At 48.2% G+C, this 26,791-nt stretch overlaps 2 protein-coding genes across 3 annotated transcripts in view; one reads left to right on the top strand and one right to left on the bottom strand.

Annotated features, from left to right (window-relative positions):
• Window positions 1–3,637, bottom strand: part of RETREG3 (reticulophagy regulator family member 3) — a 30,216-nt gene extending 26,579 nt beyond the window's left edge. Inside the window, exon 1 of the mRNA XM_002827508.5 lies at window positions 3,399–3,637. Within this exon, the coding sequence (XP_002827554.3) occupies window positions 3,399–3,637 (239 nt within the window). The remainder of the gene's footprint in view (window positions 1–3,398) is intronic.
• A 45-nt stretch (window positions 3,638–3,682) lies between these two features.
• Window positions 3,683–9,540, top strand: TUBG1 (tubulin gamma 1). 2 transcript variants are annotated; one of them, XM_009251730.3, is made up of 11 exons: window positions 3,683–4,098; window positions 4,417–4,529; window positions 4,729–4,896; window positions 6,380–6,448; window positions 6,731–6,810; window positions 7,250–7,376; window positions 7,949–8,035; window positions 8,151–8,300; window positions 8,562–8,714; window positions 8,798–8,959; window positions 9,146–9,540. In XM_009251730.3, exons 1-11 carry the CDS (start codon window positions 4,050–4,052, stop codon window positions 9,341–9,343), a joined length of 1,356 nt encoding a protein of 451 aa, XP_009250005.1. In that variant the 5' UTR covers window positions 3,683–4,049; the 3' UTR covers window positions 9,344–9,540.
• Window positions 9,541–26,791: the final 17,251 nt, after the last annotated feature.

A 26,791-nucleotide genomic window follows, 5' to 3' on the forward strand; every position in this document is an offset into this window, starting at 1 on the left:
CTCAAGAGTCACACTGTCGGCCAGGCACAGTGGCTCACGCCTGTAATCCCAGCACTTTGGGAGACCGAGGTGGGTGGATCACCTGAGGTCAGGAGTTCAAGACCAGCCTGGCCAACATGGTGAAACTCCACCCTAAAAAATACAAAAATCAGCCAGACATGACGGTGGGTGCCTGTAATCCCAGCTACTCGGGAGGCTGGGGTGGGAGAATCGCTTGAACTTAGGAGGTGGAAGTTGCAGTAAGCCAAGATCATGCCATTGCATCCCAGCCTGGGTGACAGAGCGACTCCATCTCAAAAAAAAAAAAAAAGTCACATCCTCATTTTGTTGTCTCTCTCCTGCACCTTCTTAAAATGTGATGAGACTGTAACAAGAGTAACTGTGTTCTGGATACACAGCAGACAAGCTACTAGGAAATGTCAAAGATAAAGACCACAGCAATGCTTTAAGAGACCCAGAGTACAAAAGGGGTTCTAAGTGAGCCTCTAAACACAGCATATTAATAAGCTTAAGTAAACACTGGTAGAGGCCAGCAAATTAAAGCTAGCTGTAACATCTAAAGATATGTCCCAGTCACAGCAGCTCTTTATGTGCAGATCTCAACCTCACATTCTGCTTCAGAAACCTCTCTCAGACAAGCGACAGATGAAAGGTCCCCTCATCGCAGATCATGAGGTCAGGAGATTGAGACCATCCTGGCTAACACGGTGAAACCCCGTCTCTACTAAAAAAAAATACAAAAAATTAGCCAGGCGTGGTGGCGGGCGCCTGTAATCCCAGCTACTCGGGAGGCTGAGTCAGGAGAATGGCGTGAACCCGGGAGGCGGAGCTTGCAGTGAGCCGAGATGGCGCCACTGCACTCCAGCCTGGGCGACAGAGCAAGACTCCGTCTCAAAAAACAAAAATTAATTAAAAAAAAAAAAAGAAAGGTCCCCTCCTCAAAAAGAACAGCATACATGCTACTAATTCATTTGCATTAATAAATCTTTGGTTTAAAAATCCATTTAAGGCCCGGTACAGTGCAGGGGCTCACACCTGTAATCCCAGCATATTGGGAGGCTAAGGCAGGTGGATTGTTTTGAGCTCAGGAGTTTGAGACGAGCCTGGGCAACCTGGCAAAACCGTCTCTACAAAAAAATACAAAAATTAGCGAGGCATTGGTGGTGCATGCCTGTAATCCCAGCTGCTCGGGAGGCTGAGGCAGGAGAATCGCTTGAACCTGGGAGGCAGAGGTTGTAGTGAGCTGAGATCGTGCCATTGCACTCCAGCCTGGGCAGCAAGAGCCAAACAAACTGTCTCAAAACAAAAATAAGTAAACCCTGATAAAGTGGTTTTTTCCATCAGGCAGTCATACCTCGATACAAATTGGTTTAATGAGGCCCCAGCCTTCTTGCTGGAGATACCGAAACCACTGTGGGAAACGTTTTGACTGGATAAAACACTCTTCAGTGAGGTGCTGTAGTGAAGATTTCTACAGAGAGCAATGGGAATCAGTACCTAGGGGTCAAGGAAGAAGCACTTGGCTGGGCATGGTGGCTCATGCCTATAATCTCAGCACTCTGGGAGCCCAAGGCAGGAGGATCACCAGAGCCTAGGAGTTCGAGACCAGCCTGGGCAATATAGTGAGACCCTGTCTCTACAAAAAATTTAAAAAATTAGCCAAGCATGATGATGTGCACCTCTGGTCCCAGCTACTGTGGAGGCTGAGGTGGGAGGATTGCTTGAGCCCAGGAAATGGAAGTTGCAATGAGCCGAGATCATACCACTGCACTCCAGCCTGGGTGATAGAGCAAGACCTTGTCTCAAAAAAAAAAAAAAAAAAAAAAGGCCTGGCGCAGTGGCTCACGCCTGTAATCCCAGCACTTTGGGAGGTCAAGGCAGGCAGATCACCTGACGTCGGGAGTTCAAGACCAGCCTGACCAACACGGAGAAACCCCATCTCTACTAAAAAAATACAAAATTAGCCGGTTGTGGTGGCTCATGCCTGTAATCCCAGCTACTTGGGGGGCTGAGGCAGGAGAAATGCTTGAATCTGGGAGGCGGAGGTTGCGGTGAGCAGAGATCACGCCACTGCACTCCAGCCTGGGCAATAAGAGTGAAACTCTGTCTCAAAAAAAAAAAAGGAAAAAGCACTACCAAAAATAAATGAAGAACGTGGTAGGAAAAGTTCACTATCGAGTTTGCTAAAGGCTCTGGAAGCCACAAATGCCAGAGACTACTGTGACACCTTTAACTGGGTCTCTTTCAAACTGGGAGAGGATTAGCTTAATAGCTGAACACTGTTTTCGGGTCAATGAACTTGGAATTGTTCTGCTTCAGCTCACTGAAAATCTTTCAGATAAAGGATAATAAATGTTTTGATTTTAAAACCAATTTTAAGGGGAAAGCTATTTTTAGCAAAAACACATTTAAAAAATACATATATTTTGTTGTTTCAGGCTTATCCAGAATAGTCTTAATCCATTCAGTTGCAGAAGGCCCCCTATAAGTCAGTTCCCTTGGAACCTCCTCCATTACAAATAAATCCAAAATTATGGTTGATAGATCCTATGAAGTCCTAGGTCCACTTCAGGTGATGACAACTGAGAGAAGCAGCAGTTCTATTTTCACAGAGCATGACACACACAAATAAAGCATATTTACAGCGCTGCTTTTCCAGCTCAGGAAAACTCACACACAGTACTAGACATCAATTTCCTTGCCTATAAACCATGGCTAAGGATGCCTCTCTAATTCCTTGGAACAGAGAGTTACAATCACAGGTGGCTTTGAAACGGGTGAAATCTCCGTCATCATTTCCTAACTGTTCTTTAAAAGCTTGTAATTTTCTTAAAAGCTTCTAATTTTCTTTCAATTTTCAGCTTTGGGGGCTCACACTGACGCTCAGACTTCATAAAGTTCCTTCCTAGATATACAACATGCTAATTCACGCGAATCCCTCAAGCTTTTTTTATAATCACACCTATGGATACCTTTGCAAGACTTCACGCCTCTACTCCAACAATAAACTACTAAAACCTCTGGAAACAATCTAGAACTCGCACTTGAGCAGACAAGAGAAAGGAAGTGATGGCTTTAAAGGGACGCAGCTTTGTCGGGCTCAAAAGAGGCGCCCTCGCTCATTCTTGAGCGGCTCAAGATGTTACCAGAAGCTCCCGCCAGATGTGCGGGGCGGGGGTGCGGGCACAGGTAAGGCAGAGAAGATGGGTGGACGGCCCTGGGAAGAACTGGGGTGCCGAAGCCTGCAGGCGGGATGGAGTGGAAGGAGGTGAGGCAAAATTAGGCAAGTACAGGAAGGAGCCAGTGCAGCGAAGAAAACAGGGCAGGCGAGAAGTAGAGCCCTAGAGGAACCGACGAATTCGGGACTCGGAGGGTTTCCGAGGGTCCAGTTCTCTCACCAGAAAGCCGCGTTCAGCCCCAGGCACCACAGAGCGCTCCTGGCTGGCCGCTCCCACACCAGGGCTGCCTGCAACCGACTCAGCAGAGGCTCGTAAGGCCCCAGCACCTCCACCAGGGCCCGCTGCGCCGCCTCAACCTGCTGGTCCCGCTCCCAGGAGCCTGACACATCTCGGCGGCCCCTGAAAGTCGACCCCGAAGCCGGGCCTGGGGTCGTGGGCACCCCTTCGGCCTCCGCCATCTCCCCCCAGCAGCCACAACATCCGGGGCCGTGGCCCGACAGTCACAATAACAGCAACTGCGCAGATGCGCGATTCGGCCGGGGAGGTGGCTTCGCACCACAGCGCGCTTGCGCACAGGCCCAAGCCCGCGTCCACCCAGAGGGGAGGGAGGACGCCGTACCTCGCCAGCGCTGAGGCGCGGAGCCCGATCCGGAGGCGCCGAGCCGGATCCGGAGGCGCGCACGCGCAATCTGCATGAATGAAGGCCAGTGCTTAAAGACGTGCCATTCGTTGCCAGAACTCAGTTCTCATTGGAGCGGAGGAAGTTCGTGGGTGGAGCTGGTTGTTTGGCGCCTGCGTCTTGCGGCGAGCGGGCTGGCGTGCGGCGGCGTTGCGGGCGGGAGCGGCTGCAACGCCGGTGCCTGAGGAGCGATGCCGAGGGAAATCATCACCCTACAGTTGGGCCAGTGCGGCAATCAGAGTGAGCGAAACTCCGGCCCCTCAGCTAGCCAGGTTCCTTAGGGTCAATGGGATCTCGCTGTGGGATCCTGGACTCCATCTATCCTTGCCAGAATTGTAGTTCTCTGAAAGGCGAGACATCCCTGACCCAGTGTCCACTTGCCCAACCCCGAGGGGCCCTCCCCTGCCCAGTCCCTGGCGTACAGTCGTTTCCTCAGACACCGGAGAGTCCTGCGGCTTGACTTTATCCCTGGACGCAGGCGCCCAGTTCCCCGGCTCCTGATTGGAACCTGCCCGGACCTAGATATCTTCTTTCTCCCCTGCCCGCCCCCTCCCCCAGTTGGGTTCGAGTTCTGGAAACAGCTGTGCGCCGAGCATGGTATCAGCCCCGAGGGCATCGTGGAGGAGTTCGCCACCGAGGGCACTGACCGCAAGGACGTCTTTTTCTACCAGGTGCCCCCAGCGACTTGGCCGGGGGTGGCAGTGGCCCGAGGGGGCGGAAGGGAAGGGAGTGGCCTGGTACTGGGAACCCCGCTGGGCAGTAGGGCCAGGCGGCTGGCTTGAGGGAGGGCCGGAGGGAGCCAGAGTTGGGAAGACTTCGGACTTGGGCCGCCCTAGCTGATTGGGCCCCCTCCTGGACTCCCCTTGACAGGCAGACGATGAGCACTACATCCCCCGGGCCGTGCTGCTGGACCTGGAACCCCGGGTGATCCACTCCATCCTCAACTCCCCCTATGCCAAGCTCTACAACCCAGAGAACATCTACCTGTCGGAACATGGAGGAGGAGCTGGCAACAACTGGGCCAGCGGATTCTCCCAGGTCGTTTCCTATTCCCTGGCAGGGCCCACAACTCGCTGGGTAGGGACAGGCTCTGACGTCCCGGAGAGAGAGGAAACCAGATCAGGGATGTATGAATGCTGGAGGGAGAGACATGGCTGCAGGGAGTGGACTATGTAATATTGTCAAGCGCCTACACTAGCTAATGCAGTGTGCCAGGCCATTCTAAGTGCTTTACATATATTAACTTTTCTAAATCTCCCAACAACCCTAGAAGTAAGTACTATAGGTCCACAGTCCCTTATCTGCCTTTCCAGGATCCAGAAAGCCATGAAACCAAAGGACATTTCATAACTAGTTTATCAGCAAAAACAAATTTCAATGAAGACAGGCTGTTTTATAGTTTCTTTTTTTTATTTTTATTTATTTATTTTTTTTGAGATGGAGTGTCACTCTGTCGCCCAGGCTGGAGTGCAGTGGCGGGCTCTCAGCTCACTGCAACCTCTGCTGCCCGGGTTCAAGCAATTCTCCTGCCTCAGCCTCCCGAGTAGCTGGGATTACAGGTGCTTGCCATCACGCCTGGCTAATTTTTGTATTTTTAGTAGAGACGGGGTTTCACTGTGTCAGCCAGGATGGTCTTGATCTGACCTCGTGATCCGCCTGCCTCAGCCTCCCAAAGTGCTGGGATTACAGGCGTGAACCACCATGCCCAGCCTTATAGTTTCTATCCAACTTATTGTCATTAGTGATGCCTTTTATTACAGAAATACTAATATATTTGATTAACGTGCTTCTGATTAAATAAAAATTCCCACTGGAATTTTATTTAATATATATTATATATACCATAATACCTTTCTAAAATCTGAAATATTTTGAATTCCAAAACATAACTGGCCCCCACACTGTTAGATAAGGGTATATGGACCTGTATTATTACCTTCATTGCACAGATGAGGAAACTGAGGCATAGAGCAATTAAATAAGCTGCCCAGAGCTACATAGAAGTAGAGTTAATGGGCCAGGCGCGGTGGCTCACGCCTGTAATCCTAGCACTTTGGGAGACCAAGGCAGGCAGATCACCTGAGGTCAGGAGTTCAAGACCAGCCTAGCCAACATGGTGAAACTCTGATTCTACTAAAAATACAAAAAATAGCTGGGCATGGTGGCATGCGCCTATAATCCCAGCTACTGGGGAGGCTGAGGCAGGAGAATCGCTTGAACCCAGGAGACGGAGGTTGCCATGAGCCAAGATCACTGCACTGCACTCCAGCCTGGGAGAAAAAGAGAGACTCCGTCTCAAAAAAAAAAAAAAATAGAGCTAATGTATGAACCCAGGTAGTCTGGGTGTAGAGTGCTTTCTTGTAACTACTGCACCATACTGCCTCTCAATGTAGATAAAAGCAGACAGCTATGCTCCATAAAAGGACTTCTGGGTGCTATAAGGAGAATCGAGGGTGGCTTTTCTGAGGTCAGAGACCTCCCATGGTTCTGTCCCACTCTGACCCTCCCTATGTCTGTACAGGGAGAAAAGATCCATGAGGACATTTTTGACATCATAGACCGGGAGGCAGATGGTAGTGACAGTCTAGAGGTAAGTGTCCCAGGAATGCTGGTAGGAGCCTACATAGGTAAGGCTTGGCAGCACCCTCTAGAAGCAACCTGTTAGGAACAAGACCCATCATGTACCCTTTGCACTGGACAGAAGCTATCAGGCCTTGCTGGAAACAAGGCAGTTGCCTAAGCCGTATAAGTGAGGGGACTGGAGGGGAAGCAAGGGCTCGGGCAAGTGGGAGTCCTAAAAAACTGTGAGATAGGTCTAGTTTGACATCCTGCCACTAGATACCTGTACACTGACTGCCCCTTCCCCATGCAGGGCTTTGTGCTGTGTCATTCCATTGCTGGGGGGACAGGCTCTGGACTGGGTTCCTACCTCTTAGAACGGCTGAATGACAGGTAAGTTTGTGTTTGGGGATTAGGAAAGGTCTCCAACTTGGCTTCCTAAATGACTAGGGGACCCAGCAGATATAACTCCATATTTGCTGGAACAGGAAAGAGTTCTTATATTCCCTCCTATAGAGAGGAAAATGAAGTTACAATGACTGAGAACCCCATCACACTCCCAGTAGTGGGAACTGGAGCCTAGAACCTGAGCCCTGGATGAAAGTCAAGGGAGTGTGGCCAGGTGTCGATTTGGAAGCCCAGAGTCTAAGATGTCTCTGCCCTTCCCCCTGTAGGGCTACAGACTTCCAAAAGTCAAGGCTCCCTTCTCTACTGATCTGACCCCACCCCAGTTTCGCCATCAGATTTAGCTGCTTCTGGACAGTTGTTAGGGAGCGCCATGTTCACTAGGCCTTCAGTCTGTTGCCCTGATCCTTTCCCCAACCCCCACCAGGTATCCTAAGAAGCTGGTGCAGACATACTCAGTGTTTCCCAACCAGGACGAGATGAGCGATGTGGTGGTCCAGCCTTACAATTCACTCCTCACACTCAAGAGGCTGACGCAGAACGCAGACTGTGTGGTGAGTCCTGGATTCTACCTCTCCCAACTCTCAACACCCCATACCCATTCGAGTCTATTGAATCATTTTCGTGTATTTAAAAAAAATCCATTTTAGCCAGGTGCAGTGGCTCATGGCTGTAATCCCAGCACTTTGGGAGGCCAAGGTCGTTGGATCGCTTGAGTTTAGGAGTTCGAGATCAGCCTGGGCAACGTGGCGAAACCCTATCTCTACTAAAAATACAAAAATTAGTCGGGAGTGGTGATACATGCAGAAGGATCACTTGAGCCTCAGAGGCAGAGGCTGCAGTGAGCTGAGATCATGTCACTGACTGCACTCCAGCCTGGGTGACAAAGCGAAACCCTATCTCAAAAAAAAACAACAAAAAAAAACCCGCTTAAATAATTAAGATGAAAAGAAAAATTTAAAAATCCATTTTGAGCCTTCCTTTGCCCTATGTCAGTGCAAGTCCCTTTCCAGTGAGTCTTTCTGGCCATAAAGCTCAAAGGAAATTAAGCTTCAGAGCCTAGGGTCAGGCAGAGCTCCTGTTTTTCCTATCCCCATCAATCTGTGATGCTCTTCTGTCCCCTCAGGTGGTGCTGGACAACACAGCCCTGAACCGGATTGCCACAGACCGCTTGCACATCCAGAACCCGTCCTTCTCTCAGATCAACCAGCTGGTGGGCCCCCACTCCCGGACTCCTTTGGACTTGAAGCCCTCCTTGTTGGAGGGTCATCTGGGGAAGGGAGGTCCCACCCAGGCTGAGGCCCATAACATGGCACGCCTGTCCCCAGGTGTCCACCATCATGTCGGCCAGCACCACCACCCTGCGCTACCCTGGCTACATGAACAATGACCTCATCGGCCTCATCGCCTCGCTCATTCCCACCCCACGGCTCCACTTCCTCATGACCGGCTACACCCCTCTCACTACGGACCAGTCAGTAAGAGCAGCCTTCAGTGTCCGAGGCCAGGCCGGCCCTGGGCCCAACAGGCCCTGCCCCAGCCTTTCTCTCTTCCCCACTGCCCCAGGAGCTGCCCTTTGCCGGCCCCAAGGCACTGCGCTCAGGGACTGGCACAGAGCGGGCGACTTTCTTGCTGACTTGCTCTCCACCCTCCCTCTGCCTTTGGCTTCTGCCAAAGAGAAGCCACAGGGGGACTGTGCCCTGAGCGCTGGCCGGGTCCCTGTCTCACTGTCCCATCAGGTGGCCAGTGTGAGGAAGACCACGGTCCTGGATGTCATGAGGCGGCTGCTGCAGCCCAAGAACGTGATGGTGTCCACAGGCCGAGACCGCCAGACCAACCACTGCTACATCGCCATCCTCAACATCATCCAGGGAGAGGTGGACCCCACCCAGGTAGGGGAGGCCCCTTCATCCCGTGCCCCGGACCCGCAGGGGTAGAGGAGAGGCCACCTCCACTGCTCCTGTGCCCACCCCAGGTCCACAAGAGCCTGCAGAGGATCCGGGAACGGAAGTTGGCCAACTTCATCCCGTGGGGCCCCGCCAGCATCCAGGTGGCCCTGTCGAGGAAGTCTCCCTACCTGCCCTCGGCCCACCGGGTCAGCGGGCTCATGATGGCCAACCACACCAGCATCTCCTCGGTGAGTCTCAAAGTTTGTACCTTTTTTCCCTGAATCAGTTTCCTGACTATACCTCAGTTCTCTGCATCTGCTGGCCCTGCTTCTGGCTTTTTTGCTGTGGGCATAGCCCAGCCTTGGTTCTGCAGCTTTCTGGGCCATATTATTCTTTGAAGTTCTTTGTAACCCCTGTTTTCTGCACACCCCAAGCTCTTCGAGAGAACCTGTCGCCAGTATGACAAGCTGCGTAAGCGGGAGGCCTTCCTGGAGCAATTCCGCAAGGAGGACATGTTCAAGGACAACTTTGATGAGATGGACACATCCAGGGAGATTGTGCAGCAGCTCATCGATGAGTACCATGCGGCCACACGGCCAGACTACATCTCCTGGGGCACCCAGGAGCAGTGAGTCCCCCAGGACAGGGACCCTCATCTGCCTTACTGGTTGGCCCAGGCCCTGCCTGACTGACCACCCCCTCAGAGCACAGATCAGGGACCTCACGCATCTCTTTCTCATATACATGCACTCTCTGTTGGCCTGCAAACACATTTACTTCTCCTCTTATGAGACTATTTATCTTTAATAAAGCACTGGATATAAATCAAGTCACTGGTCCCTTTAAAGCCTTTTGGTTTTGGAGATGCAGTGGGGATGCCTGTTCTTTCTCCATCACTCTGACAGGGTCCTCACCCACTTCCAGCATCTTCAATTCTGAACCAACAGCTTCCCCTAGGTTTTTCCTCTGCCTAGTTTTGGAGAACGCTGGTGGGGTTTGACCCACCTGAAACTCCTTTCCAGGGTAAAAAGGCCCACAGATATTACTTTGTTCTCTGTCTGACCCTTTCTGGGTCCCTGTTCCCTCCCACCCTCACTGTATCAGGCGAATATTCCACCAGCCTCATGTTTCCACATCAGAGTGTCTGATTAATCACAACCTGAGGCCCAAGGCCACCACCCCTGCCACTAGGCCATGAACAAGCAATGGAGTCCAACCCAATACCTTTAAGCTTCTAGCAAGCAGTCCAGGAGAGCTGCTCGTTTCAGGCAGTTGGAGTCTAGCAGCATCAAGTCAACAGACCAAATCTAAAGCCGAGACTGTAAGCAGGATCATAAGTGGTTCCATAGCTAAGGCACCATAATTCTCTTCTCAAGTGGTTGCCAGTAATTTAAATGGCCAGTGCCTTCTACTTCTGGTGGAAGATTGCAGGGAGGTAGTAAATACATAGGGGCCTAAGTCTTCAGGATTTTTTTTTTTTTTTTTTTTTTTTGAGATAGGGTCTTGCTCTGTCACTTTGTCACCCAGGCTGGAATGCAGTGGCATAATCACGGTTCACTGGAGCCTCGACCTCCCTGGCTCAGGCGATCCTCTTGTCTCAGCCTCTTAAGTAGCTGAATCACAGGCACACACCACCTAAATCTTCAGGATAAAAAGGGCAAAGCAGGTTCTCCTTAGAGTAAGGCGGGTTGTCAGGGCCCCATTAGGCTCTTATACACACCATAAAGGTATATAGTAGTGACAGCTAACATGCACACATAGGCTGTGAGAAGTACATTATTTTGCTGAATCCTCACAGCAACCCTATGAAGTGGTAGATACTAATTTTTTTTTTTTTTTTGAAACAGAGTCTGGCTCTGTTCCCCAGGCTGGAGTGCAGTGGCACGATCTCGGCTCACTGCAAGCTCCGCCTCCCGGGTTCAATCAGTTCTCCTGCCTCAGCCTCCCGAGTAGCTGGGACTACAGGTGCCCGCCACTGCGCCCGGCTAATTTGTTTGTATTTTTAGTAGAGACGGGGTTTCACCGTGTTGGCCAGGATGGTCTCGATCTCCTGACCTCATGATCCACCTGCCTCGGCCTCCCAAAGTGCTGGGATTACAGGTGTGAGCCACCACACCCAGCCGGTAGATACTAATTTTTAAAACACAATAACAAGGCCGGGTGCGGTGGTTCACGCCTATAATCCCAGCACTTTGGGAGGCCAAGGCAGGCGGATCACCTGAGGTCAGGAGACCAGCCTGGCCAATATGGTGAAACCCCATCTCTACTAAAAATACAAAAACTTAGCCGGGCATGGTGGTGTATGCCTGTAATCCCAGCTACTCAGGAAGCTGAGGCAGGAGAATCGCTTGAACCTGGGAGGCGAAGGTTGCAGTGAGCCGAGATTGCGCCACTGCACTCCAGCCTGGGTGGCAGAGCAAGACTCCGTCTCAAAAAAAGAAATAAAAATAAAACAATAAGGCCAGGTGTGGTGGCTCACGCCTGTAATCCCAGCACTTTGGGAGGCTGAGATGGGCGTATCACAAGGTCAGGAGATTGAGACCATCCTGGCTAACACAGTGAAACGCTTTCTCTACTAAAGATACAAAAAAAAAAAAAACAAATGAGCCAGACATGGTGGCAGGCGCCTGTAGTCCCAGCTACTCGGGAGGCTGAGGCAGGAGAATGGTGTGAACCCGGAGGGCAGAGCTTGCAGTGAGCCAAGATCGCGCCACTGCACTCCAGCCTGGGCAACAGAGTGAGACTCTGTCTCAAAAAAATAATAAATAAAAATAACAATAAAAGTTAAAATAAAAACCAATACAGTGTAACAATGATTTACAAGCATTTGCCTTGTATTAGGTACTACAAGTAATCTAGAGATGATTTAAAGTACTGTACAGGAGGATGTGCATAGGTTATGTGTAAATTCTACATCATTTTATATATTTTCTTCTTTCTGTTTTTTTTTTTTTTTTTTTTGAGACAGTCTCACTCTGTTGCCCAGTGCAGTGCAGTGGGCTCAGTGCAGTGCAGTGGTGCCATCTCAGCTCACTGCAACCTCTTCCTCCCAGGTTCGAGCAATTCTTGTGCCTCAGCCTCCCTAGTAGCTGAGATACACACATGCGCCGCCATGCCCAGCTAATTTTTGTATTTTTTGTAGATATGGGGTTTCTCTATGTTGGCCAGGCTGGTCTCGAACTCTTGGCTTCAAGTGATCCGCCCACCTCGGCCTCCCAAAGTGCTGGGATTACAAGCATGAGCCATGACCATATTTTATTTTTTCTAAACCATTTTATTTAATTAAGGATCTGCAGATTTTGGCATCCTTGGGTGTCCTGGAACCAATACCCTGTGGGTACCAAGAGACAACTGTACTTGCTCACTATTGGCCTAGGAATATACTTTTCCTTCTATGAACCTGTTTATCTTTCATGGTTATCCCCCCTTTGCCAGGTAAGTATGAACCTGTTTATCTTTCATAAAGTTCTACATGTGAACAGAAAGAACAATATACAGGCCAGACCCCTATGAACAGAGGGGACCCTTTCAGGACTGATGGGCAGAGAACAGGCCATCAGAAGCCAGGCCCTAGGCTGACTGAGGGGTGGCAGAGAGGCCACGAGCCTGTTATCATCACAGCCAAGACAACCAGCCTGTCACTATCAGTTGCCAGTGTCTTCAGGGGGCTGACTCAGGGAGAGCCAGCCTGGTTGGTGTGAACCAGCTGCCTGTTCTCCCAAAAGGAAGGAAGATGACTTCAGTGAAAACCAGTGTGCACCTGGTCCCTTCTCAGCTCCTCCTCCTATTTCTGTACCACTAGGTTCCTTGCCTCAGTCCTCCTTTCCTTCCCCTGCCCTTGAAGACCAACCTTGCATTAGTTGCTCCAGGCATCTGCACGAGTGCTGGTGCTGAGTGGGGGATCACAAGCTGGCACAAGTAGCGAGGCTGCTGTATGTGAGTGGCCAGCTGGCCCACCTCCAGGCCATAAGCAACCCCCAGGCCCTCCTTTGGAGGATCCAGTTAAGTAGCATGTAAAGCCCTGAGCAGGAGAAAACACCAGGTAGTCCAGAATAAAAGTTATGTCTGGTTAGTATTACAGCCACCAACCCAGAGGGGTGAATACATGCCCTGGGGGGAAAAATGGAGCTGCAAAGACACCTCCTTTTCCTGACGGCTAAGTGTCAGGCATTATAAGCACAGACAAAGCCTTCGGTGCTAACTTCAGAACCAGATCCCTCCCCCAAGGCTATTTCCAGATCACCCATCACCCCAAACCAGGGCAGCCCCTCCCTGTTCTTGGCCAGCCTGCAAACCCCAAAGTGTGTCAACTAGAGGGCAGCTCAGAGGCCAGGTGGAAAGGGAGGGAGGCCTCTGGGAATCAGGACAGCAGGTGGTGCTGGTAGTGAAAAGTCCCTGTGGTTTGAGAGACTGTAAGCCACAGAAGAGACTGTCCCCGCTGAGAGACAAGGACTGCTGCAGAAACAGAGAGAAAGCCTGGAGGTGGGCCAGTGCTCAAGCGTGGAATAGGAACTTCTCTGCAACTAAGAGAAAATTATCTGTTTAAAGCTAATGTTCCTAGACTTCAGTGTGATGTGACCCCAGGGACCCTCAAACATGCATGACACGGAGATCTATATCAGGAAGCTCACAGGCAAAAATAGAGCTGTGTAAATGAATCTGAAACTTAGAAGCTGTAACTTTGGACAGTGAGACGTGAAGAGGTGGCGAGCACACGCGGTGGGTGGGGAGCACGTGGCGAGCAGAGACACTGGACAAAGAGTTGGTGGGTCAGTCCATTAAGCCTTATCCTGGTCTCTACCAGTTGCAAACACTCTAAATTTCCCTAGAAAATGGGCTCCTCAGTGGAGAGTCCATTGAAATCCAACATGTAACCCCCCTCCAGCACTTGCTCCCTTTCCATTCCTTCTCAGGTATCTCAAGCAGGGAAGGGGCTGCCCTAGGAAAGTAACAGAAATATTTGAAATTGACATTCTGAACTACTAATAAATCACTTATAAGATTTACTTAAATTTAGCCAGGTGCGGTGGCTCATGTCTGTAATCCCAGCACTTTGAGAGGCTGAGGCGGGTGAATCACTTGAGGTCAGGAGTTCGAGACCAGCCTGACCAACACGGTGAAACCCTGTCTCTATGAAAAATACAAAAATTAGGCAGGCGTGCTGGCAGGCCTGTAATCCCAGCTACTCAGGAGGCTGAGGCAGGAGGATTGCTTGAACCCAGGAGGCAGAGGTTGCAGTGAGCCGAGATTGTGCCACTGCACTCCAGCCTGGGTGACAGAGGGAGACTCCATCTCAAAAAAAAAAAAAAGTTTTAAAATTAGCCAGGCATGGTGGCGCATACCTGTGGTCCCTGCTACTCCACAGGCTGAGGTGGGAGGATCGCTTGACCCGGGAGGTCAAGGACAGTGAGCTGTGATCACACTACTGTTCTCCAGCCTGGGCAAGAGAGTGAGACCCTGGCCACTCCAAAAAAAAAAAACAAAAAACATTCCATGATGGGGACAAAAAATTAAATAAATAAAATAAGAACAACGCCCCCCCCCCAGAAATCCCCACATTCCCTTAGTCCTAGGAAAACCAGGACAGTTGGTCACCCTAAATGAAAGACCACCACGGAGAATGATTGGAAAATCGCAAAGCAGTGCATACAAATAATCAGGGCTGAATTAAGGCCTGGTAGATATTTGTTCATGAATTAAGCAAGGATTTATTAAAAATGGAGATTGAGTTGCTCAGCACTAAGCTTCACGATGGACCCTACCTAAAGGGGTTGCCACTTTTACTAGAAGGGTGATATAGCATTGTTACCATTTGGATAGCGTTCTACCCTGCACGATGCACTTGCACATGCATTCATTATCTGGGTTTTCTGAGGGAGGTTTTTTTCGTCATTTATCATCATAGGGAAATCGGTTCAGGGAGGTTAAGTAATTTGTCCAACATCACACAGCTGGTACATAAAAGACACACTAGACATGTCCTCTGGCACCAAATCAATACACTCTTTCCTCCACATCCACTAAGAAGTGCTCAGAGGTGATGCAACCTGAATTGCAGTTGTTGGTTTGGGGAGTTTTATTTATTTATTTTTTCGACACAGAGTCTTGCTCTGTCACCCAGGCTGGACTGCAGTGGCGCGATCTCATTTCACTGCAACCTCTGCCCCCCAGGTTCAAGCAATTCTCCTGTCTCAGCCTCCCAAGTAGCTGGGACTACGGGCCCATGCTACCACATCCAGCTAATTTTTGTATTTTCAGTAGAGACAGGGTTTCACCATATTTGTCAGGCTGGTCTTGAACTCCTGACCTCAGGTGATCCACCCGCCTTGGCCTCCCAAAGTGCTGGGATTACAGGCATGAGCCACTGTGCCCAGCCTTTTGTGTTTTATTTTTGAGACAGGGTCTCCCTCTGTTGCCCAGGCTGGAGTATGGGTGGCACAATCATGGCTCACTTCAGCCTTGGCTGAAGCTATCTTCCTGCCTCCGCCTGCCAAGTAGCTGGGACCACTGGTGCGCGCCACCATGCCTGGCTAATTTTTAAAATTATTTTTAGAGACAAGGTCTCCCTATGTTGCCCAGGCTGGTCTCAAACTCTTGGCCTCAAGAGATCCTCTTGCCCCAGCTTCCCAAAGTGCTGGCATTACAGGCATAAGCCTCTGGGCCTGGCCTCAGTTGCAGGTTCTTAAGTGAGAAGGGACATGATGAAATCTGTGTTTTAGGGCCGGTGCGGTGGCTCGCACCTGTAATCCCAGCACTTTGGGAGGCTGAGGCAGTGAAATTGCTTGAGCCCAGGAATTTGAGAATAGCCCGGGCAACATAGCAAAACCCCGTCTCTAGAAAATATACAAAAATTAGCAGGGCATGGTGGTGTGCACCTGTGGTCCCAGCTACTTGGGCGGCTGAGGTGGGAGGATCACTTGAGCCCAGGAGGCAGAGGTTGCAGTGAGCCGAGATCACACCACTGTACTCCAGCCTGAGTGACAGAGCAAGACCTCGTTTCAAAAAAAATAAAAATCTGTGTTTTAGGATACTTTGTCTGAAGCTGGCTTAAAATGTAAATCAGCAAATTGGCACTTTTTTAAATGAAAAAACATTCAGTGGTTTTTGGGGGTGTTGTTGTTGTTGTTTAGAGACAGTCTTGCTTGTCACTCAGGCTGGAGTACAGTGGTACAATCATAGTTCATGGTAACCTTGAACTCCTGTGTTCAAGCAATCCTCCCGCCTCAGTGTGCCAAGTACCAGGGACTACAGGTGGTGCCACCATACCTGGCTAATTTTAATTTTTTTTTTTAGAAGTGGGGTCTCACTATATTGCCCAGATGGGTCTCAAACTCCTGGCCTCAAGTGATCCACTTGCTTTGGCCTCACAAATTGCTGGGATTAAGGCATGAGCCACTGCACCTGGCCTTTCTTTTTGTTTTCTATATTTTCCAAATGGTCTATAATTAATATGTATTACTTTTATAATCAGAAAGAAGTATATTTTAAATGTAAATAAGTAGAAGAGTAAACAGGAAAAGAAGCTAGAGGTAAAGTGGTCACAGATGGTAAATGACAATAAGGTAGATATGAAAAACAGAGATTATGATAACAGAACAGAAGGAGAAATCTAACTTCTTGGTGGTGGAGATCAATACATTCTTATTTCAGACAGATTTTTACTCTCTTTCTGAAAACTATGGGAGACATGAGGGTTTAGGGTTATTTCAAAAAACAAGTAGAGGCTGGGTACTCATGCCTGTAATCCCAGCACTTGGGAGGCCAAGTCGGGAGGATCACTTGAGGCCAGGAGTTTGAGACCAGCCTGGGCAACATAGCGAGACCCTGTCTCCACAAAAATAAGCCAGGGCTGGTGGCAGGTGCCTGTATTCCTAGCTACTCAGGAGGCTGGAGTGAGGAGGATTGCTTGAACCCAGAAGTTCAAGGCTGCAGTGAACTATGATTGTGCCACTGCACTCCAGCCTGGGCAACAGAGGGAGATCCTATCTCAAAAAAAAAAAAAAAAGTGGATATATTTGATTCAAGTTTAGAACTACAAAAGAATAGCAAGCAAAGAAACAAGCTCAATATTTTTCATACCATGACCAACAAGAAAAGTTAACATTCTAAATGAACTTTCTATAATATATTAGTGTACAAGTATAATAAAATATATATTTATAATATACAATTGTATACATTAATATGCAATACAAATGGATATAAAGTATTTCAAAAAAAGTCTTTTTTTATGTTTGTTTGTTTTGTTTTGTTTTGTTTGTTTATTTTTAGGACACAAGCTCTCACACTGTTACCCAGGCTGGAGTGCAGTAGCATGATCATAGCTCAGTGCAGCCTCAAATTCCTGGGCTCAGCCTGTAATCCCAGCACTTTGGGAAGCCGAGGTGGGCAGATCACCTGACTTCAGGAGTTCGAGACCAGCTTGGCCAACATGGTGAAACCATGTCTCTACTAAAAAGACAAAAATTAGCCAGGCATGGTGGTGGGCACCTGTAATCCCAGCTATTTGGGAGGCTGAGGCAGGAGAATCACTTGAACCCAGGAGGCAGAGGTTGCAGTGAGCCAAGATCGCTCCATTGCACTCCAGGCTGGGCCACAAAAGCGAGATTTCGTCTCAAAAAAAAGAAAATGCCTGGGCTCAAGTAATCCTCCTGCCTCAGCCTCCCGAGTAGCTAGGACTACAGGTGCCTGCCACCACACCTGGCCTCAATGAAACTCTTAAAGTGATGAATAAATACTCGAAATGCTAGGGATGGACTGCTGAACATAAATATAATTTTTGCATATAATCATATGCTTTGGTTTGTTTTTTCAACTTCAAAATAAAATGTTGCAAAATATAAGTTGTCCAGCTAGGCACAGTGGCTCACACCTATAATCCCAGCACTTTCAGAGGCCGAGGCAGTGGGATTGCTTGAGCCTAGGAGTTTGAGAACAGCCTCGGCAACATGGTGAAACCCTGTCTCTACAAAAAATACAAAACTTAGCTGGGTGTGGTGGCACACGCCTGTACCCAGTTACTTGGGGGGCTGAGATGGGACAGTGTCTTATGGGATTGGACAGTGTCTTTATCTCTATTTCCCTGTTATCTACTACAGGCCCTGCACAATGTAGCTGTTCAAAAAACATTTGTTGAACAAATGAAAAAATGATGTCAAGGCCATAACTTTTACTCCTCCTCTTTTCATTAACAAGAAGACATTAAGAGATTTGCCACATAATCAAATAAAAGCACACCCCAGGACAAATTAATGTGTTGACCACATTGGATCAGGAATATTGAGACTTTAATCCTAGACTGTTTTCAGAGAGGAGTTGGAAAATGGGGAAAAAAGATGTAATTTCTCCAACTAGAAATTAACTTATTAAAATTCATGCATAACATAAGATATCCCAAGATTCCCTTTTTTTTTTTTTTTTTTTTGACACAGGGTCTTGCTTTGTCACCCAGGCTGGAGTGCAGTGGCACGATCACGACTCACTGTAGCCTTGACCTTCTGGGCTCAAGCAATTCCCTGCCTTAGCCTTCTAAGTAGCTGGGACTACAAGCGTGCACCACCACACCTGGCTAATTTTTTTGGTATTTTTTGTAGAGACAGGGTTTCGCCATGTTGCCCAGGCTGGTCTCAAACTCCTGAGTTCAAGTGATCTGCCCGTCTCAGCCTCCCAAAGTACCAGGATTACAGGTGTGAGCCACCAGGCCTGGCCTATTCCAAGATCCTTACACCAAATAGTTTATAGTATCAGAAACCAAATGGCTTGATGTAGCTGAATTTCTGATATTTGATACTTTGGAAATTTTCCCAACGGACACATTATACAAGATGCCATTAGCACCTGAATGGAAACAAACTGGTGACTACAAGTATTCTACATCCTGCCAGATCAAATAATAGTCATGAGTCATGAACTGGATCTGCAGACAGCTGCATAAAACAGATTATCAGCGGAAGGTATGGCAGTTCCAAGGCCTGACCTGCAAAGTCAGTCGGGAAAAGGGTGCGGTCAGAACCAGCACAGCTGGAAGGTCACCCACAGAATAAAAGTTGCCAACTGGATGTGTTCCTCTAAGACAACTTTGCAATGACACAGGAGCACAGCCATGGTCAAGAGACGGCCAGAAGGAGGTGGTGAGGAGCTGAGAGAGGTCCTTGGTGATCCTCAACCTACAACTGGGCTAATGAGGCAAACACTGGACCAAACAGCCCTAAATCTCACCCAAAGACTTGAAGGTTGTCCATCTTCGTTTCCCTGACACACAGTACTCCCTGAGAATTCCCATTCCGTCTATGTCCCATCCTTCTTTAGGATTTCTGAACCTAGAGAAATTTGCTCCCTGAAATTTTCTGTGGTGCCCACATAGATTTCAAGTTCTGGAAATGGCTCTATAAGGAATACCCAGCTAAGCGCAATGGCTCACGCCTGTAATCCCAGCACTATGGGAGGCTGAGGTGGGTGGATCACCTGAGGTCAGGAGTTCAAGACCAGTCTGGTCAACGTGGCAAAACCCCGTCTCTACTAAGAATACAAAAATTAGCCGGGCATGGTGGTATGCACCTGTAATTCCAGCTACTCGGGAGGCCGAGGTAGGAAAATCGCTTGGACCCAGGAGGTGGAGGTTGTAGTGAGCCGAGATTGTGCCACTGCACTCCAGCCTGGGCAACAGAGCAAGACTCAGTCTCAAAAAAAAAAAAAAAAAAAAAAAAGAGTACCCCATCAGCCTGGGCCCCAAGGATGGAAATGAATCACAGATAACACTGGCCACAGGGATGGTATAGAAAGGTACTAGGTCCCCAGGGTACCCGGAAAGGATGAAGTAGAGATTAACAGAATGGAGTTTAGGTCAAGGAGCTAAAGAAGGCCAGCTTACTACTTTTGCTTCTAAGACACAACCATAGGCAATACGGCTCAAGAGGATCACCTACCCTGAGCCAGGAGACAACCTTAAACTGAATTCTAGTGTGGTTCCTTGGAAATCCTTGTGACTTGGCCCTCTTGTGAGGCATAAACTGAATCTGGCCTAAGAATAACCTAATACTCTGTTTCCTCTGACAACAAATTGTGTTTAGTGACCTCCCAATAGTGACTGCTCTATTCCTACTGGCTATGTTCCACTGGATGCATAGTATTTATGTGCACGGTATTTTTTTTTTTTGAGACAGGGTCTCACTCTGTTGCCCAGGCTGGAGTACAGTGGCGTGATCACTCCTCACTTCAACCTCCGCCTCCCCATCTTTTTTCTTTTTTTTTTTTTTTGAGACGGAGTCTCACTCTGTCGCCCAGGCTGGAGTGCAGTGGCGTGATCTCGGCTCACTGCAAGCTCTGCCTCCTGGGTTCAGGCCATTCTCCTGCCTCATCCTCCCGAGTAGCTGGGACTACAGACGCCTGCCACTACGCCAGGCTAATTTTTTGTATTTTTTAGTGGAGACAGGGTTTCACCGTGTTAGCCAGGATGGTCTCGATCTCCTGACCTCGTGATCCGCCCGCCTCAGCCTCCCACAGTGCTGGGATTACAGGCGTGAGCTACCGCGCCCAGCCGCCTCCCCGTCTTAAGCCATCCTCCCACCTCAGCCTCCCGAGTAGCTGAGACTAGAGGCACATGCCAACATGCCTGGCTAATTTTTAATTTAATTTAATTTAATTTAATTGTTTTATTTTATTTTATTTATTTATTTTGAGACAGAGTCTCGCTGTGTCATCCAGGCTGGAGTGCAGTGGTGTGATCTCGGCTCACTGTATCCTCCACTTCCCAGGTACAAGTAATTTTCCTGCCTCAGCCTCCTGAGTATCTGGGATTATAGGCACCTGCCATCACGCCTGGCTAATTTTGGATTTTTAGTAGAGACAGGGTTTCATCATGCTGCCCAGGCAGGTCTCGAACTCTGAAACTCAAGTGATCTTCCCGCTTCTGCCTCCCAAAGTGCTGGGATTACAGGTGTGAGCCACTGTGCCTGGCCTACACAGTATTGATTTCTCTGACTGCATTACAGTTGCCACCAGCTCACTCAGCAGGTTCCAGACTACTATCTCTAGCCCGCAGAGATACATATAACTACGGTTATCTGGTGATGTAGCAGCTGTTAATCCATAGGCCCTAGGCCATCAAAATGAGCGTGACTACACTGCCAGACTCCATTCACTGGTGTTCCTGCTGTGTGAACCACAATGCCACTATAAATGCACATGTTCCTTCTCTTTTGCCCTACACCAAAAGTTCTTAACTGTTGTTCATTCAGATGTCCATAGCAGATCTGTTTGAGAATCTGCTATGGACATTTCCCAGAAAGAAATGGACACATAGATTTGCAAACAATTTCAAGATGTTCTCCACACATAAAGCCCATCCTTGGGATCCCAACTTAATGCTCACAATTTCTGATGGTAAGAAATTAAGACACTTTGGCCAGGCACGGTGGCTCATGCCTGTAATCCCAGCATTTTGGCAGGCCAAGGCAGGTGGATCACCTGAGGTCAGGAGTTCGAGACCAGCCTGGCCAACATGGTGAAATCCTGTCTCTACTAAAAATACAAAAATTAGCTGAGGGTGGTGGCGTGCACCTGTAATCCCAGCTACTCAGGAGGCTGAGGCAGGAGAATCTCTTGAACCTGGGAGGTGGAGGTTGCAGTGAGCCAAGATCATGCCACTGCACTCCAGCCTGGGCACAGAGTGAAACTGTGTCTCAAAAAAAGAGAAAAGAAAGAAAGAGAAAGAGAGAGAGAGAGAGAAAGAGAAAAAGAGAGAGCGAGAGAAAGAGAAAAAGAAAGAGAGTGAGTGAGAGAGAGGGAAAGAGAGAGAGAGAGGGAGGGAGTTCAGCCAGTTGCTGTTGTCACCTGTCCACCTAGCTCAGGCAGCAGGCTCATCATGACCAGTCAAGGCAGAGCTCCTCTCTGAGACTGACACAGGCCCCTTCCCTTGCTCACACCCAGACACTCCCACTTATGGGTCTAGGGCAGACCTTACATACCTTTCCCTATGGCCATCTAGGTGACACTAGTGCTCACTTTGTCACCTTGGAACAGCAGATGAAAAGGACTTCCCACTGGGTGCGGTGGCTCACACCTGTAATCCAAGCACTTTGGGAGGCCAAGGCTGGTGGTTCACTTGAGGTCAGGAGCTCAAGGCCAGTCTGGCCAACATGGTGAAACTCTGTCTCTACTAAAAATACAAAAATTAGCCGGGCATGGTGGCGGGCGCCTGTAATCCCAGCTAGGGAGGCAGAGGTTGCCGTGAGCCGAGTGGCACCACTGCACTCTAGCCTGGGCAACAGAGCAAGACTCCATCTCAAAAAAAAAAAAAAAAAGCTGGGCATGGTGGTGTGCGCTTGTAATCCCAGCTACTTGGGAGGCTGAGGTGAGAGGATTGCTTGAACCCAGGAGAGGGAGGTTGCAGTGAGCTGAGATCCAAGCCACTGCACTCCAGCCTGGGCGACAGAGCATGACTCTCAAACAAACAAACAAAAAAACTTCCCCTAGGTCTGCTAGGCCACGTCTTTTCTGTGTTCCTCCTTCTCCCTTCTTGTCTTTCTTTCTCTCTCTCTCTCTCTCTCTCTGTCACACACACACACACACACACACACACACACACACACACTCCAGCTGTCAGTAGAAGAGCCAGAGTCAGCACCTTGAGGCCTCCTGGAGCAGAGATTTTCTGGAAAGTCTTCAGGGAAGACTCTGCTGAGCTCAGTGACAATTGCCACCTAGCCACTGGCCAGATTACATTTCCTGGGTCACGTTGACCTTCTCAAAGGCCGCAGCCACCATTGAGCTGGTATTCACTCATGCTGACATCCTCCTCCAACCCTCTCTGCCTCATCAAACAAATACAGCCTTGATTTCGGTACAAGCCTAAATGCTCATCATATGCACACATATGCTGGGGTTACCACCAGCCTTTCCCAAACTATGCCAAAAATGATTCTATACATCTCACAAAGATTCATCATGAACACAATTGAAGGCCTATGGATCCCCGGGATAGGGAAAGATCTCCCTGCCCTTCCATAGAATGGGGACTTCTTGTGTTCTAGCCTTTCCCAGCTATGGGAAAAACAACCAAGGTGGCTTCTCTTGTCTAAAAACATGGACCCACCATTCCTAAGGTACAGCATTAGCAAGAAAAACAAAACTAAGGAATTAAAAAAATAAAACTCTGAAGATAGACGAAAGAGTCAACTCTTTTTTTTTTTGAGATGGAGTCTTGCTCTATCACCCAGGCTGGAGTGCAGTGGCATGATCTCTGCTCACTGTAACCTCCGCCTCCCAGGTTTGAGTGATTTTCCTGCCTCAGCCTCCCTAGTAACTGGGATTATAGACGTGCATCACCATGCCCAGCTATTTTTGTATTTTTAGTAGATGAAGTTTCACCATGTGGGCCAGGCTGGTCATGAACTCCTGACCTCAGGTGATCCACCTGCCTCGGCCTCACAAACGGCTGGGATTACAGGCATGAGCCACTGTGCCCAGCCAACAGAGTCAACTCTTGATGCTGTGAATTGTCACGTGAATTTCTCCTTTGTTTTTTGAGACAAGGTCTCACTCTGTCATCCAGGCTGGAAGGCAGTAGCAGGATCATGGCTCACTGCAGCCTCAACCTCCCAGACTCAAGCAATCCTCCCACCTTAGCCTCCCAAGTAACTGGGACTACAGGTGCACACCACCACACCTGTCTAATTTTTTTATTTTTGTAGACACAGGGTCTCACTATGTTACCCAAACTGGTCTGAAACTCCTCGGTTCAAGCAATTCTCCTTTCTTGGCCTCCCAAAGTGCTGGAATTACAGGTGTGAGCCACTGTGCCCAGCCATGAATTTTAATTCTGTCAATAACCTGTGATCAAAATTGTATTCCAAGATCCAGCTCTGTTCTGGCCTCTTACTATGTGTTTCCAAGCAATGTAATGTAATTAAAGTGTTATCATAACCTGTCTCTCAGAATGCTGTTACTACATTTGTGATCTTGGGCAGGTCACTTCCTGTTCCTGGGCCTCAGTTTCATCATTCTGTTGCTCAACAAATATTTATTGAGTAGCTAGTAAGTTCCAGGCATTGTGCTAAGTGCTGAAGACAACAAAGATGAGCAAGATATAGTATGGCTGAAGAATTGCTCATTCCATTGTTTATGTGTTAATGTAAATAACTCATCATGTAACTGTGTGATTAGGGCTATAATGGAGGTTGGACAAGGTACGAGAGAAAAACTGGAAGGGGAACACCTGTGTCTAATAGGGGTTAGGGGTTTGTAAAATAAGGGGTTCGGCTTCTAGAGGAGTCTGTTATTCTAAGATTGTGATACATTCAAAAGGACACAGAGTCCATTTAGATATTCTGTTTCAGGGAAATGTGTACAATACCAGCCCTCTGCTAGTGCAGATAAGGAGTTTACCATTGGCACCAATACCTCTTTTTCAAGTTGAATAGAAGCCAGATTCCTATTATCAGTCTTTTGCATTACTCAATTCTAACAATCACTTGGGAACATAAATAATACTTGGTAAAATTAATTCTTTTCCAATACAAATGAAAGAAACATGTCACATATACTTGTGCCATACATACGCTTAACCAACAAACACATCATCTGGGGAAGAAAAAGCAAACCCAGACACATATAAAATGAAATCATCGTAAGGTTTCCTTTTATTTATTTATTTATTTTTTTTTTTGAGACAGAGTTTCGTTCTTGTTGTCCAGGCTGGAGTGCAGTGGTACGATCTCAGCTCACTGCAACCTCCACCTCCCAGGTTCAAGTGATTCTCCTGTCTCAGCCTCCCGAGTAGCTGGGATTACAGGCATGTGCCACCGTGCTCAGCTAATTTTGTATTTATAGTAGAGACGGGGTTTCACCATGTTGGTCAGGCTGGTCTCGAACTCCTGACCTCAGGTGATCCACCTGCCTTGGCCTCCCAAAGTGCTGGGATTACAGGTGTAAGCCACTGCACTTGGCCTAAGGTTTCCTTTTAAAATACAATTTTTTTAATGACATAGAGATGGGGTTTCACTGTGGTGCCCAGGCTGGTCTCGAACTCCTAGATTCAAGCAGTTCACCCACTTTGGCCTCCCAAAATGCTGGGATTACAGGCATAAGCCACTATGCTCGGCCCATCATAAGGTTTTCTTTCAAACAAAATCAGAAAAAAAATGTTATTGATTTGTTACTGCCAGGAACTCAATATGCACCCTGAGATGCTATTGAACTAAAGTCTGCTAACTGTGGCTTACAAATAATTGAAGCACCAGCTAATACTATTTAAATCCTTAACTAGTGAAATAAAGAGTTATGAATTCCTAAAAGGCCAATATTTATTTTTTTGTAGAGACAGGATCTTGCTATGTTTCCCAGTCTGGTCTAGAACTCCTGGCCTCAAGTGTTCCTCCTGCCTTGGCCTCACAAATATTGGGATTACAGCCATGAGCCACCATGCCCGGCCCTCATTCCATTAGGCTTATATAAATATAATGATTCATGTTAAACATTTTGTGTTTAGGCTGGGCACAGTGGCTCACACCTACAATCCCAGTACTTTGGGAAGCTGAGGCAGGAGGATCACTTCACTCCAGGAGTTGGAGACCAACCGGGCAACATAGCAAGACCCTGTCTCTAAAAAAAAAAAAAACACAAAAATTAGCCACATGGCCCAGCGCAGTGGCTCACACCTGTAATCCCAGCACTTTGGGAGGCTGAGGCAGGCAGATCACTTGAGGTCAGGAGTTCAAGACAAGCCTGGCCAACATGGTGAAATGCTGTCTCTACTAAAAATACAAAAATTAGCTGGGCATGTTGGTGCATGCCTGTAATCCCAGCTACTTGGGAGGGTGAGGCAGGAGAATCGCTTGAACCTGGAAGGTGGAGGTTGCAGCACTGCACTCCAGCCTGGGCAACAGAGTGAGACTCTGTCCAAAAAAAAAAAAAAATTAGCCAGTTATGGTGGCATATGCCCGTAGTCCCAGCTACTTGGGAGGCTGAGGTGGGAGGATCGCTTGAGTCCAGGAGGTCAAGGCTGCAGTGAGTTATAATTGCACCATAGCACTCCAGCTGAGACCCTGTTCCTCCATCAGAAAAAAAAGGAAAGAAAGATTTTTAAAAATTTAAAAATTGTGCTTAAGAAGACATCTCAATGGTTGCACAATCTTAATGTATTTCATACTACTTAACTGTATGTTTAAAAATAGTTAAAATCTGTAATCCCAGTGCTTTGAGAGGCTGAGGCAGAAGGATTACTTGAGTCCAGGAGTTCCAGACCGGCCTGGAAAACATGGCAAAAACCCATATCTGGAGAAAACAAAACAAAACAAAAAATACAAAACAAAACAACCCATGGCGAAAACAAAAAAATACAAAAATTAGCAAGGTATGCTGGCACACACCTGTAGTCCTAGCTATTTGGGAGGCTGAGGCAGGAGGATTGTCTGAGTCCAGGAGGTTGAGGCTACATTGAGCCATGATTGTGCCACTACACTCCAGCCTGGGCAACAGAGCAAGACCCTGTCTCAAAATAAATAAATAAATAAATTGGTTAAAATCGACTAGCTTGGGCAACATGGAAAAACTCTGTTTCTACAAAAAAACAAAAACAAACCAACCCCCCCCACCCCACACACACACACACAATTAACAGGGCATGGTGGCACACACCTATAATTCCAGCTAACCAGGAGGCTGAGGTGGGAGGATCACCTGAGCCCAAGAAGACAAGGTTCCTATGATCACACTACTACTGCACTTCAGCCTGGTCAGCAGAGAGAGATCGTGTCTCAAAAAAAAAAAAAAAGTTAAAAAGGTTAAATAGTAAATTTTATGTTATATGTACTTTATAAGTTTTTTTGAAAAATAAACAATTTTTAATTAAAAAATGTAACTGATGGCCGGGTGCGGTGGCTCATGCCTGTAATCCCAGCACTTTGGGAGGCCGAGGCAGGCGGATCACGAGTCAGGAGATCAAGACCATCCTGGCTAACACCGTGAAACCTCGTCTCTACTAAAAATACAAAAAATTAGCTGGGCGTGGTGGCGGGTGCCTGTAGTCCCAGCTACTTGGGAGGCTGAGGCAGGAGAATCACTTGAACCCAGGAGACAGAGGT

Source organism: Pongo abelii, chromosome 19 (genome assembly GCF_028885655.2).
Source record: "Pongo abelii isolate AG06213 chromosome 19, NHGRI_mPonAbe1-v2.0_pri, whole genome shotgun sequence".
Classification (NCBI taxonomy): Eukaryota; Metazoa; Chordata; class Mammalia; order Primates; family Hominidae; genus Pongo; species Pongo abelii.

What these genes read in the sequence shown, in the direction of transcription:
- TUBG1 (XM_009251730.3), top strand. Translation starts at nt 4,050, where the DNA reads ATGCCGAGGGAAATCATCACCCTACAGTTGGGCCAGTGCGGCAATCAG. An exon ending in GGGCCAGTGCGGCAATCAGA is followed by an intron (nt 4,099 to 4,416) that starts GTGAGCGAAACT and finishes CCCCTCCCCCAG; the next exon opens with TTGGGTTCGAGTTCTGGAAA. An exon ending in TCTCTCAGATCAACCAGCTG is followed by an intron (nt 8,036 to 8,150) that starts GTGGGCCCCCAC and finishes GCCTGTCCCCAG; the next exon opens with GTGTCCACCATCATGTCGGC.